This window comes from Lobosporangium transversale (genome assembly GCF_002105155.1).
Source record: "Lobosporangium transversale strain NRRL 3116 chromosome Unknown BCR41scaffold_19, whole genome shotgun sequence".
Taxonomy (NCBI): domain Eukaryota; kingdom Fungi; phylum Mortierellomycota; class Mortierellomycetes; order Mortierellales; family Mortierellaceae; genus Lobosporangium; species Lobosporangium transversale.
Genome location: NW_019028997.1, coordinates 616,890 through 630,603, shown reverse-complemented (window position 1 = coordinate 630,603; position 13,714 = coordinate 616,890). Strand labels below are relative to the sequence as shown.

At 39.9% G+C, this 13,714-nt stretch overlaps 4 protein-coding genes across 4 annotated transcripts; 2 read left to right on the top strand and 2 right to left on the bottom strand.

Moving 5' to 3' along the window:
- Positions 1-706: 706 nt before the first annotated feature.
- BCR41DRAFT_396514 (hypothetical protein) lies at positions 707-3,238 on the top strand (the record flags this gene model as incomplete). Its single annotated transcript, XM_022028815.1, has 3 exons — positions 707-906; positions 1,003-2,261; positions 2,352-3,238. 3 exons carry the CDS (start codon positions 707-709, stop codon positions 3,236-3,238), a joined length of 2,346 nt encoding a protein of 781 aa, XP_021881299.1.
- Positions 3,239-3,935: 697 nt separating this feature from the next.
- Positions 3,936-4,542, bottom strand: BCR41DRAFT_396513 (hypothetical protein; the record flags this gene model as incomplete). The annotated part of the gene is made up of 2 exons (XM_022028814.1): positions 3,936-4,318; positions 4,458-4,542. 2 exons carry the CDS (start codon positions 4,540-4,542, stop codon positions 3,936-3,938), a joined length of 468 nt encoding a protein of 155 aa, XP_021881298.1.
- Positions 4,543-9,803: 5,261 nt separating this feature from the next.
- On the bottom strand, positions 9,804-10,275 carry BCR41DRAFT_396512 (hypothetical protein; the record flags this gene model as incomplete). Its single annotated transcript, XM_022028813.1, has 2 exons — positions 9,804-10,036; positions 10,134-10,275. 2 exons carry the CDS (start codon positions 10,273-10,275, stop codon positions 9,804-9,806), a joined length of 375 nt encoding a protein of 124 aa, XP_021881297.1.
- Positions 10,276-11,295: 1,020 nt separating this feature from the next.
- On the top strand, positions 11,296-13,173 carry BCR41DRAFT_354066 (hypothetical protein). Its single transcript, XM_022024249.1, has 3 exons — positions 11,296-11,926; positions 12,134-12,406; positions 12,525-13,173. Exons 1-3 carry the CDS (start codon positions 11,542-11,544, stop codon positions 13,016-13,018), a joined length of 1,152 nt encoding a protein of 383 aa, XP_021881296.1. The 5' UTR covers positions 11,296-11,541; the 3' UTR covers positions 13,019-13,173.
- Positions 13,174-13,714: the final 541 nt, after the last annotated feature.

Below are 13,714 nucleotides of genomic sequence, written 5' to 3'. Positions count from 1 at the left end.
GAGAAAAAAAAAGAAAATGGGTGTCACGTGCCTTATAGAACCAAATTACGCGTTTAATCACCACACGAATAAAATGCATGCAAGGCAGAATTCATAAGCTAAACTAGATGCGCCACTCGCAGTTCTAGTTTAGAGCATCTAAACGGGTGTCGAGCATCTGGTCAGGGATGACTATTTCCTGCATTTTCGACGTTCTAGTTTGGATGGCTATATTCTTGGAGTTACTGTCCAGAAAGGAGGACTTTATTTAAGGATTGACGCAGAGTATAATCAGCTTGGAGCAACATTGACTGATAGGAAGCGAAAGTGGCCATCCGATGCGGGATAGGAAAAAGTACACATTGCAACAGATGCAAGGGATTGGGAAACTCTCCAGTGCTCGGTGGTCATAGACGACAACATTCCGTGTACGATGTCAAAGGTGGATGAGAGGACCGATTTCCCAAGTGGTTAGAGAGTAACTGTACGCTCAGTGGATCAATGGAGAAGCTGTTCTGAAGAATAATATGGCATGAGGAGCCATATTAGTCCTCGAGTGGAAAGAAATATGAATGATACACCAGAATCACTCCATAAAATAAAGAAATGGATGAGATGGAGAGTCGAAGCCAAAAATAAAAAAATAAAAAAAAAAAAACATTGTATAAAAAATAGATGGAACGAATCTTTTCATTCCTACTTTTCATCATTATCCTCGAATTATCTCATGACTCAACAGTACCAACAATTCCGAAAAGCTGGCATCATTGAAGAAGTCGGTGTCAGGACTGCCTCCATCTCTGCAAGCAATGGCAACTCATCATACTATGTGTGTTTACAAGACATTCAGGATGTGTTTCCAGATGCACAGCGATTCAAGCTGGATGAACATCCCATCCTGTTCCTTCAAGACTCTAATGGCAACAGGTAAAGTATTTATTTATCGTATGTGTTGCTCAGGAACAAAAAGTAAGAGAACTCAATTGCATATCCTAAGTTTTGTTTTTACTTTTGTCCTATTAGAATCGAACCCCCATGCATTGCATTCTATCCTGACAAGATCCTGGATGTCATTACAGATGGACCACAGGTCTGCAATAATAATAGCAGCAGTAATAGTAGCAGCTCCAGCCTTAAAACGACTACGGATTTGATCCTAGAGACTAAAGAAAACGCCAAAAAGATGCTTGACTTGTTACTGGAAGCCAAAAAGAAGGACGACGAAATGCTTAAACTGCAGCAGCAAGTTCTTGACAGACTTGCTATCCTTATCCAGAACTTTGAGTTACATGAGTACCCAATCCCTCGACTCTTTATAGTCCTGCCTGTTGACACCACCAAGTGGGACCCAAGGAATATCCTGAGGAGCAAGTTCCGCCTTCATTTCCTTTGTGAATGTGGAGAGCACACTGCAACGATAAGCAAAAGCAATCAGAACCAGATCCATATTGCCAAACATGAAGGATATGACATCCGAAACAGCACAGAGTTCTTTCGCAAGTATGGAAAGTACATGCTTATCCTTTTACATTCTCTCAAAATGGGGATGCCTTTGACAGCTTCCCTGGTACCAACTCCTAATCTCGATGCCGGTATCGACTATTCGATCAAATATATGGAAGCACTCCCTAATGAGTACCCAGTCTTGAGCAAGATCAACAAAATCGGTGAGTGTGAGGCACTTGAAGAAGCCGATCTTCGGCAACTGGGGAAATTCCTTCAAAACAATGATGAAGACAAACAACTTGGCAACTTGTACAGCATCACGACAGAGACAGGCCATGTCAAATGGGTCTGTTTTGATCACTATCGCTCAACATATAGAGAAGCAGAACAAAAAGCGTTCGAAAAGGTAGTGGAGCTGAATGGCGGCGAATATGACTTGCACCTAGGCAAAGTGACCATCATATTGAAGACCAAAACAACAGCTGAAGAATTCTTCAATGTGCTGACCGATGCGAGACGTGTTTACGAGTTGGATATCAGTTTTGACTGGAATTGGAGTAAAAGTGATCTTGAAGCATTTGAAGAAGCACTAAAGAAGTCAAGTGTATCGATCCTTCGGCTTGAACTCGGAGAGTTTCAAGAAAGCACCACCAAAGAAATACTTTCAATGGCTCCCAGATATGGAATGCTTGTTCACATCATAGAACTTAGCAGCATGAAGGCGATCCATATTGTTTTACCTCCGAACACTATAAAGGCCCCCAGTTTACGACTCAGCAGGCCACCACACCTTCAAAAGCTAACTATTGAGATGAAGCCTCGAGAGATTGATGCTAGTGACTTTCGATCACTCGCAAATACACTCAGGGACGATAACGCTATTACTACGTTGAACTTGAAGGGCCTTTCAATTGGGGATGAATAAGTTCTGGAACTATCAGAAGCACTCAAGACTAACAAGACTTTGACCACGCTGGATTTGATGTGCAACCGAATTGGGAAGGAAGGAGCTCTTGCACTGTTAGAAGCACTCAAGACTAATACAACTTTGATTACTTTGGACATGGAGTACGGCTCGCTTGGAAAGGAAGGGGCTCTGTTACTGTCGAAGACGAATACAACTTTGACTTGTTTGGACTTCAGTAGTAAATCAATTGGGGATGAAGGAGCTCTTGCACTGTCAGAGGCGCTCAAGATCAACACAACCTTGACTACTTTGAACTTGCGTTACAGCTCAATTGGGAAGAAAGGAGCTCTTGCACTGTCAGATGCACTTAAGACTAACACAACCTTGAGTATTTTGCGCTTGAGGCACAACTTAATTGGGAAGGAAGGGGCTCTTGCGCTGTCAGAGGCACTCAAGGCCAACACATCCTTGACTACTTTGGACTTGTTCAGCAACGCCATTGGGAAGGAAGGAGCTCTTGCGCTGTCAGAGGCACTCAAAGCTAACGCTACCTTGACAACTCTGGACTTGAGGTACAACTCAATTGGGAATAAAGGAACATTTGCATTATCAGAGGCACTCAAGGCTAACGCATCCTTGACTACTTTGGACTTGAGGCACAACTCAATTGGGGATGATGGGGCCCTTGCACTGTCAGAGGCACTCAAGGTCAATACAACTTTGACTACTTTGAACTTGCATTACAACTCAATTGGGAAGGAAGGAGTTCTTGCGCTGTCAGAAGCGCTCAAGACTAACGCCACATTGACTAAATTGGACTTGAGGGACAACTCAATTGGAAAGGAAGAAGCCCTTGCACTGTCTGAGGTGCTCAAGACTATTGCGGCGCGGATCCGTTTTACGTGAGGGTATCTTTACTGACATCCAAAATTGCCGGCGGCGTAACACATTCGAAGTTGACTGATGAATATGAGCCATCATTAGATTTATTTGATGATTTGGTTAGCAATGTAATCTTGATAGCTAAGAATATTAGTTTGACCAAATAAGTTAGTGGCTGCTGGAAGCAAACGCTCATAACATTGGTGGCTTTTGATCCTTCGATGTCTGGTCCCTCTCTTTGCAAGAGAATCCTAACATACCAATGCTGCTAAGAGTTCGTTTTATTTGGCAGCATCATAGGTATAGAGCTATGAGAATGGGTTAATGATCGCCTGGAAACAACCGTAGTATATTTAACGCCCGCTATCCATTCAATACTGTTCTCATCTAAACTGCTCTTGTTACAATAGCTTCTCATCTAAAATGTGTGCGGTCGAATGATCGATTCAATAGAATACCAATGTACAGCGCCTTGCACTTAGTCATCAATCATTAAATAAGCTTTGTACCATTGCACCCTTCAAACTTTAACAATGGCTGGAGCCGATCGTCTGATGAGGGCCATTTTTATTTTATTTTGTTAATGTCGCCGCTCCCTTAAGGATTTCTATGATGGCAAGCACTGGAACAGAATGCAAGTGTTCTTACTAAAGAAAGCAATGTTGCAATGAACACTTTACTGCAGATCAGCAAATTATTTGGAATAAGTTATTTTCCTACACTATTCAAATACTATTGTGATGGTCGCCTCTAGTAGTGCAAGAGCTCCTTCCTTTCCAATTGGGTTCCTCCACAAATCCAAGGCAGTCAAAGCTATATTAGTCTTGAGTGCCATTGACAATGCAAGGGCTCCTTCATTCCCAATTGAGTTGTCGGACAAGTCCAAACCAGTTAAGGTTGTGTTAATCTTGAGAGCCTCTGACAGTGCAAGAGCTCCTTCATTCCCAATTGAGTTGTATCCCAGTTTCAAGGTAGTCAAAGTAGTGTTAGTCGCGAGCGTCTCTGACAGTGCAAGAACTCCTTCTTTCCCAATTGAATTGTTTCCCAGGCCTAGAGCGGTCAAAGTAGTGTTAACCTTGAGTGCCTCTGACAGTGCAAGGGCTCCTCCATTCCCAATCGAGCTGTTCCTCATGTCCAAAGTGGACTTTTATACAAGCGGACCAGGACTTATAAAAAGCAGAGGTTTGACTTGTCTGATTTGCACTTCCAGAACTGAGTAAATGACTAGGTATACTATCCTTACCAATATCACAATAATAGTGATAGGCCATATCCTCCAAAGCTATCAACTCTTCAAGACCAAAAAGATACCATGGCGCCAAATCCATGGTGATGAAGCAAGTCCTTGTGGAGATATTAAAGTAACAGTAAAAAATAACTAAAACACTCACTCAGTTATGCGTGTTAGTGTATGAAGAGCAAGTCTTGTCCAGACAAACAACGGCCCACTTCGTACTCAATGGCTTTTAGTTTTTCTTTGTTGTTCAATCGAGTCGAGCAGGAGAGACTTATTAATGGAGCTATATAGCTTATCATAAAATATCCTTTCAGAGAGAGGGGAGTATTCGAAACTCATTTGGATGCGTCGCACATAAAGAGCGACTTGGACAAGTAATTCTTCAGACTTAGGTCTATTCAATCGGGAATAATATTTGGAGAATGCTTGGAAACGCGACAAAAGGGAGGCTAACTCATTTGTGAAGACATATGGAAGATATGTTGTAGATGATTAGAGGAGCATATACGGATAGTGAGGATAGTATGTAAGAGAGCGAGATTCAAGAAAATGAAGTAAAATTATTTTTTATTTCTTATTTTTATTTATTTTTATTTTCAATATTTTGTTTTTATATTTATTTTTATTTTTATTTTTATTTTTTATTTCTTATTTTTTATTTTATTTTTTATTTTATTTTTTATTTCTTATTTTTTATTTCCTTAATTTAATTCTTATTTTATTTCTATTTACTATTTGTTTTTTTTTTTTTTATTATTTTGTTTAATGATTTAATTTTATCTCACTTCTTTGTTTAAAAAATATAACAAGGCCAGAGTCAATAGCTGAATATCTATTTGTTCATGCTTATGCTTCCATATGCGAAGAGAAGGGAGGCGGACATTAAGAGAACATTATGACTTGTTGATGACACTTATCGCTTGTGGAGCTGCAAATGACGATAGTAAGCATACATTTATTTAAATGCATTGTGCTTACTATCTTTTCATATTCCACTGAATTATCTTGAATAGTACTCTTCATAATGTATTCTTATTTCATTTAATCCTTTATAATGCTTTCGATTTGCGCAGTCAGCCTCTTCAAAGGAAAGGAAGACAAACTTGGCTGGTGTTGTCAAGATACTCTGCCTCTATTCTTGATCAAGGGCTGGCTGCCTGTGAGCATGGGTGTGTAAATACAACCGTCACTATGCTTATGTTATGGACCTTTGTCCTGTTTAGTTTAACCACATCACACTACATGTTGCTCGTTGCTCATTGTCTAAATAAGTTTCTTCCCTTGGAGTATGGGAGGTCTTTGCTTGCTCTGGTACCAAGAGGTATGAGAGGAGTATAGATGACATCAGAAGCGGATAATGAGCGGCATAGACTCCATGCATCTGCTGCTATTCGCTGTCTCAATTTCTAAATTTTTGCCACCAACAGGACGGACCAATAGATGTGAGAGATGTAAGGGCAATGGACGCGCGCACATCACATGAATCTCTCTCGGCTCTTTTTGCTTGACCCTTCTTCTCCCTTGCTTCGTCTCTTTCACTATACAATCTCAGCATTAAATCGAATATTGAATCGATAGAGCGATGAACAACGTTGGATGATGTCACTTGCCTCTTGGCTTTCAAAAACGAACATTTATAAAGGTGTCATCTGTCCACTCTTTCTCTTTTTCTTCTTTTCTTTATCCTTCAACCACTTTGACGAAAATGAAAGGTAAGAAGCTCCACTCCCAAAAGAAAAAGATAAAAAAAACATATCCACTCTTACTTGATAAGAAAAAAAAATAATGACCACAGCTCTCATACTTTGTGTTAACTGACTGTGATGCTAACTTTTTCTTTCTTTTCTTTTCTCTTTCGCTTTCTTTTTCAGTCACTACAACCACAATAAGAGCTACCACGTCCCTTGACAGGCATCCAGGCTCTTGGCCTCTCTTCTGGCCGAACCTAGGACCGGCCTTCCCCAAGCCCGACGAAGGGCTTTGGTCGATGCCGATCCCATAAAAACCAGAAAAACCCAAAAAAATCGAAAAAACACGAAAAACCAAAAAAAATCCATAAAACACAAAAACCAAAAAAAATCCATAAAACACAAAAACCAAAAAAAACTATAAAACAAAAAAGACCAAAAAAATCATAAAAAAAAAAGACCCAAAAAAAACATTATAAAAAACAAAAACAAAAAAAAAGTATTAAAAAGAATTAAAAAAGCAAAAAAAAATGCATAAAAAAAACAAAAAGCAAACAAAAAAAAATATAAAAATACAAAAAGCAAAAAAAAATATAAAACTAAAAAAAAGCCGAAAAAAACAAAAAAAATAAGAAAAAAAAAAAAAAAAATTTAATATTTAATATTTAATATTTAATATTTAATATGTAGCATTATAATATTTAATCATAATATGTAACACTATAATATGTAACATTATTATGTAGCAATATAATGTGTACATTATAATACGTAACTACGACAACAATAATAATAATAATAACAATAATAATCAAAGGCCTTTAAGGCGTTCAGGATGCCCAAGGCGCCAAGATACCCAAGATACCCAAGGCGTCTAGAAAACCCTATGCAGCCACGGTGCCCACTATACCCTCCAAATACCCGAAGCACTTAAGACACAAGGCACTCAAGGCACCAAAGATACCCAAGGCATCCAAGATATTTAACGCACTTGATACACTAGAGATACCCAAGATAGCCAACATTAATCCTCAAGGCCTTTGTCCCCTAGTTGTGTCCCTTAGTTGTAGTTGTTAAAATAAATAAATAAATAAATAATGCAAGCGTATCCCATCTGAAAATTTCCCCTGTAAATGCAAATAGAATGTGAAAATGGGTGTTGACAAGCAGGGCTTGAGTTAGGTTCAAAAGTCGAATAGTAGGTTGCGTGTGGAGAAATACGAACTACTGCACGATTTAATCACTTCTCGCAGGCGTATTGGATCACTCATCACATCCAATTGTTTTTGGTAGCACTTTTATAATATATTTGATATAGTGATGAGCCACCATCAACGTTGGCACGCTAGGAGCCTCCTGCAAGGGGAAAAAGAGTAAACGTCGAAAGATCAAAAAGTAATGTCGCAATGAATGCTTGGCTACTGCAGATCAGTCATTTATTTAAACTGAATTATATATTTCTTGGCTACTTAAATATCAATATGATGATTAAATCAGCCATCTCACTTTCATTTAGGCCAATACAGTCAAAGCAGTGTTATCCTTGAGTGCCTTTGACAGCGCATGAGTTCCTTCATCCCCGATTGAATTGAAGGACAAGTCCAAAGTGGCCAAAGTGGTCTAGTCTTGAGCAATGAAGAGTCGAGGGATTAGATACTCGTGTAGTTCAAAGTCTTGGATGAGGATAGTTGGCAGATAGCATTGATTGGTCCAACGCAAAGAGTAGCAATATGATGCTCTACCTCCTTCCGCTTTCTTTGGTGTTGTTGGTAGCTCGTCATTTATAATTACTATGCAACAATTCTATGGCCTGCCATGCTCAATCAAGTATCTCAAGTAATTTGCAAACACCATAAAAAATATGCAACTGAAGAAAGGCTATCAGATAATTGACGTGCTTTTATACTTTGGATGCAAGCATGTTACTGTCTGCCGGTATTACCACGTCTCCCAACTTACTTGCCATCACATTTGCGAAGGGATGCAGCTGGGTCAAAACACTGATTATTGGCTTCAAGACGCATCCTTTACTGTTTGTTATGAGCTGTATCCATGTCGCGGGTGATATATACTAGGCAGGTGTGAGGTGTACAGAAGGACAGTTGGTGGAGTGAGTGGAATGTTCTTTCGAATCGCGGCTCTCCCACTACCACGCGCGCCTTCAAGCTCAATGTTTTCTAGCCATTCTGTAGATCTTTCGGTTGACTGCGGCATTCAATAGCGAAATCCTTCTCCAGTATTAGTAAGCACCCTTCTTACTCAGTCGATGAGAGAGATTGCTCAAAGGGAGAAAGGTGAAGATGATCATTTAACCTGGCCATGCTGTTGTAACGACGATTCCATCGCTATTCTTACTCTGAACGGCAGGACCAAACCCCTCTGCATGGCTTGGGGATCCTTTTGTGTTGGCCGACTCGGACTTCTCGCCTCTATGAAGGCAAACAATGACCCATTTCGTATTCAATGCCTTTTTATTTTTTCTTTGTTGTTCAATCAAGGCGAGCAGGAGAGACTTGTTAATGGAGCTATATAGCTTACCATGAAATATTCTTTCAGGGGGAGAGGATCATGCAAAACTCATTTGGAAGAGCCGCACATAAAGAGCGACTTGGACAAGTAAATTTTCAGGCTAAGATCTATTCAGTCGGGGAAACATTTGGAGAATGCTTGGAAACGCGACAAAGGAAGGCTAACTCATTTGTGAAAACATATGGAAGGCATTGCTGTAGATGATTAGGGGAGCATATACGGATAGTAAGGATGGTATATAAGAGAGCGGGAAGAAGAATTGAGTTTAAGGATTGAAGAAAATGGATCAAAATGCAACCTCGCAATGAGCGCTTGGCTGCGGATCATTATTTATTGAAACTAAACTATATTTATTCGCTATACAAATACTATTTCCAACTTCAAACCAGTCAATTGTATCTGGGAAAGCCTCAAAATTAGTTCATATACACTTACTTTCATTAGACTGTTTTACAAGGGCCAGAGTGCTGTTAGTCTTGAGTGCCTCTGACAGTATAAGAGTTTCTTCATCTCCAATTATTTTGTCGTTCAAATCCAAGCAGGTCAAGGCTAGGTTGGGCCTTGAGTGAATTTACAAGTATTCAAATTCCAGTAGCTTCAATATAATGAAGCTCCAGTACTTCCTTGGAAGCCCCCAAGTTCAAGTCAAAGGATTGATGCATTTGACTTCCTTAGTACTTTCTCAAACGCTTCAAAATCAGCTTTGGCCTAATTCCAATTGAATGTGCTGTCCAACCCGTAAAGACGTCTCGCGTTGGTCAACGTATCAAAGAGTTGTTGGGCTGTAATTCTGGATTCCAATGTGATGGTTAATTTACAAAGTCATATGTGTTGCCATTCAATTTCACCGCATTTCCAAACGCCTCTTGTTCTAATTCTACTTGGCTGTATCAACAGGCAAGATTTTTAAGAGTCAAGGGATTGAATACTCGTTTTGCTCAAAGTTCTGGATGCGAATAACGTTAACATGTTTCTGAAGGATGTCAAGTCTGTCGAGGGCTTGACGTTGCAGTTTAAGTATTTCATTATTCTTCGTCCTACTCTCCTGCTGTAGCCTAAGTACCTCCGATTGCAGTTTAAGCATTTGGTAGTCTTTCACCTCGGCATCTAATTATAATTTGAGGCTTTCGTCGCTCTAGTCTTTGACCTCTAGCAATAGCTCTATACCCTTTCCAAGACTAGTGTTGATCATCTCGGTTTGTCCATTATTGGGGGTAGTGAGGGAAGAATTGAAAGATGGAGTAGTCGTATTTGATGATACTAAAGGAAGATCCTGCGAGGCCGGGTTTACTGACTCCCTCAAGCAAGACATACTGATGGCAACATTGCTGTTGCTGAGCTGCGTACTCCTGTAATGACGTCCAGGATCTCGTTAGGATAGAATGCCATGCGCAGACTCTTTTTTTTTTTTCTTTTCTTTTTTTTTTTTCAGAGGCATCAGAGTCTTTGAGAAATGAGATGGGACGTCCATCCAGCTTGAAGCGCATTGCATCTGGAAACATGTGTCGAATGTCTCTCGGATTGACATTGTATGACGAGTTACCGTTGCTTACAGAGGCAGAGGCGGTTCTGACATAAACTTTTCCAATGATGTTGTTGCCAGCCATTCAGAACTGTTAGTACAGATGTAGTGTCGTTTTTGGTGGTGATTATTCGATGGATGATGAAAAGATGAAAAGATGTGCCCATTTCTCGATTCCAGCATCGCCACTTTGCTATGCATGAATTGTCATTCGACCGAGGAATAATAATATATGGAATAGGGACCACTTTAACAATGGGTTCTACTACTGTTTATGTGCGTTGTTACAGGTAGAGCCGTACAATGTACATGTCTCCTGTATGAAATGTATAAAAGTGGATGTATGCTTTTCTGTAATGATATTTTTTATACCAATGTACCTTTTTACATGAGTGTAGTTGGCAGTGGATGTTTCTTCTCCCCCAGAACAGAGCATGTGTACAGAGTAAGGAAGAGATGGAGTAGACAGGGATGCAGACGGGGAAAAAACTTTTTTAGCATGTCTGTGCGTACATGGACACTTTATTCATTCACGAAGACGAGTTGTTGGTATATATATTTATAACATCTGGCTTTTCCTTCTACATGGCGTACATGTAGTAGTCTAGTAGACTGTACAGATATAACATATAAAGATGCAGTAATAATATAAATGTAATATAACATGTATATATATAATATGTATATGTGTGTATACATGTACATGTACATGTAAAATAAAATATGGCACATTTAACTAAATTACAACTCCGTAATGGTGCACCCTGTCCACTTGGCCAGACTAGACACCATTCATGGCAAAGAATGACAGTAAAAGTTGTATTTTGTCATCCAAATGGAGACTAAGCAAAGGGGCGATCCAAGTCTAACGGTTTAAAAATAATATCGACAAACACACTAAAGACAATGAGGAAGTAACAGACATGTAACAATAGCTCTGCATTGTCAGGGGGGGACACCTGTCCTGAAATCATTCTTTGTAATTTAGCATCATTTGTAATTGTTTATGTCTATGTTTATATGTTTATGTTTATGTCGATGTTTACATGGATATCGTATCTGTATTTTGCATTGGATCGGATCGAATCTTTCGTCACTGCTTCCCCAACGGTCATTCCTTTGCACCTTTGATTCGTATATAAAAAGTGGCCCCTTCATCTTCATCTTCTTTATCTTTATATCTTCTTTCATCTCTTTACTAGACATTCCTCTTAAAAATATCTTTTTTTCATTCACTTCTTCCTCCTCTTTCCCACACTCTTCAGTCCTACCCATCCCTGAACTTTTTTATTTTTTATTTTTTATTTTTTTTTTCTTTCATATCATATATCATATCATATCATCAGCAATTATGGTCAAGATCAGCTTCACAGTTGCAGCTGCAATCCTCTCCCTTTCCTCTTCCCTCTCCCTTGTCTCTGCTCATTCCCATGGTCATACTCATCTAGACAAGAGAGCTGGCCCTACTTGCCCTCAACAATACACCCCTGTTGAAAAGGGAAAATACCCAACCATTGATTGCGTTCCCTTCACACAGGATCCACAAGTCCAGGAGTGGTTAAAGCTGGTCGATCTCTCAAAGGCCCCTGTCTTCCCTCCCTCTAATGAAGGTGTTTGTCCTAACCCCACCTCCAGTCTTCCAAAGGAACAATGTTGGTGGACTTGTCAAAAGTGTGAAGCCTCCGACGACATCACCACATGCCCTACTCCAGGTACCTGGGGCTTGACCTACGATGGTAAGAATAAGAATGGCTTTATTTACATACAATTATTATTATTACTATTTTTCTTTATTTTTATTGTTCCTCGCCTCATTTCCCTCAAAGGAGTACATTGGCAGTTTGAAGTATTTGACATTGTTAAAAAAGCCTTTGTTTAACAATTAAACCGGCACAATTACCTAACGTATGACTGTTTATTTTTACTTTTATTTTCAACTCCAGACGGTCCTTCGCCTGATTCACCTCGTCTTTACGATAACCTCCTTGCTCACAACCAGAAAGCCACACTGTTCATCGTCGGTTCTCGTGCTATCAGCTACCCCGCCACTTTGAAGCGTGCTTATGATGAGGGACACCACATTGCCATCCACACCTGGTCTCACCACTCCATGACCAGCCTGACCAATGAGCAGATCGTTGCTGAACTCAAGTGGACGGAGAAGGCAATCTTTGATGTCATCGGTGTCACTCCTCTTTACTGGCGTCCTCCCTTCGGTAATTCATAATGGGGGTTGGCTTTGTCAATAGTCTTAATGTTTATTTCAAAGCGGATTAGTTGCAACCCTAACACATTCCTATGCTTCTTTTTTTTATTTTATTTTTTTATTTTTAGGCGATATTGATGCTCGTGTTCGCAATATTGCTACTCAGCTTGGACTGAAGACCTCTATCTGGACACAGGGATTTGATACAAACGACTGGAACATCCCTGGTGGCACTGCTACACCTCAATCCGTTGTCGATACCTTCAAAACTTGGCTCACCAAGATCCCATCTCTCAGTACTGGGTTCATTGTTTTGCAACACGATCTATTCGCTCAAGAGGTGGACGTTGCCCTGAACGGTGTGTTGCCTGTTGCTTATGAGACCAAGAGCCTTGTGATGCAACCAATTGCTCAGTGTTTGAATGATGGCAAGCCCTATAGGGAAGGCGCAGGCACTTTCAAATTGAGTGGAAGCAGTGGCAATGAAACTTCTGCAAACAATAGGAATAGCCACCCTAACAATGCGAATGGGCTCATCATCAACCCTGCAGCCCTTCCAAAGACCCAGGCTGTATTGGTCGCAGGATCAGTAATCTTACTGTCAAGCCTGTTCACCATCTAAAACTATATAAAATATATACAACAAAGACTTAGAAATCATCCATAATCCTATAACCCTATATAGATTCATTTATATTATATATATATACAATGGTTGTCACTCCTCTTCCCTTCAAATGAATATAATACCTCTCTTGCAATAAAAAAAAAGGCATATATCATACCATATACAGCATAGCATCCAAATAAATTAGCCGCTATCCTTTTAGCCCCCGTAGCCCTACGTTCTCTTTTGTTTGTTTTGTTCAAACAAACAAACAAACAAAAAAAAGTACTACTGGGTGCCAAGGTCGCATTATGAATGCTATAAATAGCTTATCCGCTTTCATTATCATTAACCTAGGGTGACTTCTAATAATCAGCCTTAAATGCACCACATTCCCCCTTGCCGTCACCATTCGACATCCTTATCAACAAATTGTGTCAGTTTTATTAATTGTGTGACTGTTTGAACCCAAAGGAACGCGTAGCACTGCATGCATGTATATATTTACAGCTTTGCTCCCTATTAAATGTGCTGTGCATAATTGCAGTCGCCACCAATTATTTGGTGGCGCTTAAAGCACAGCGCATCCACCAGTATGCCAGTATGCTCGTAGTCTATAGTTCACTCAAACATTCACCGACTATTTGCTTTCAACGCCCTTATCCCTGTTTCCTTGTCTTTTCCTTTCGCTTCTGATATCCAGCTACGTTC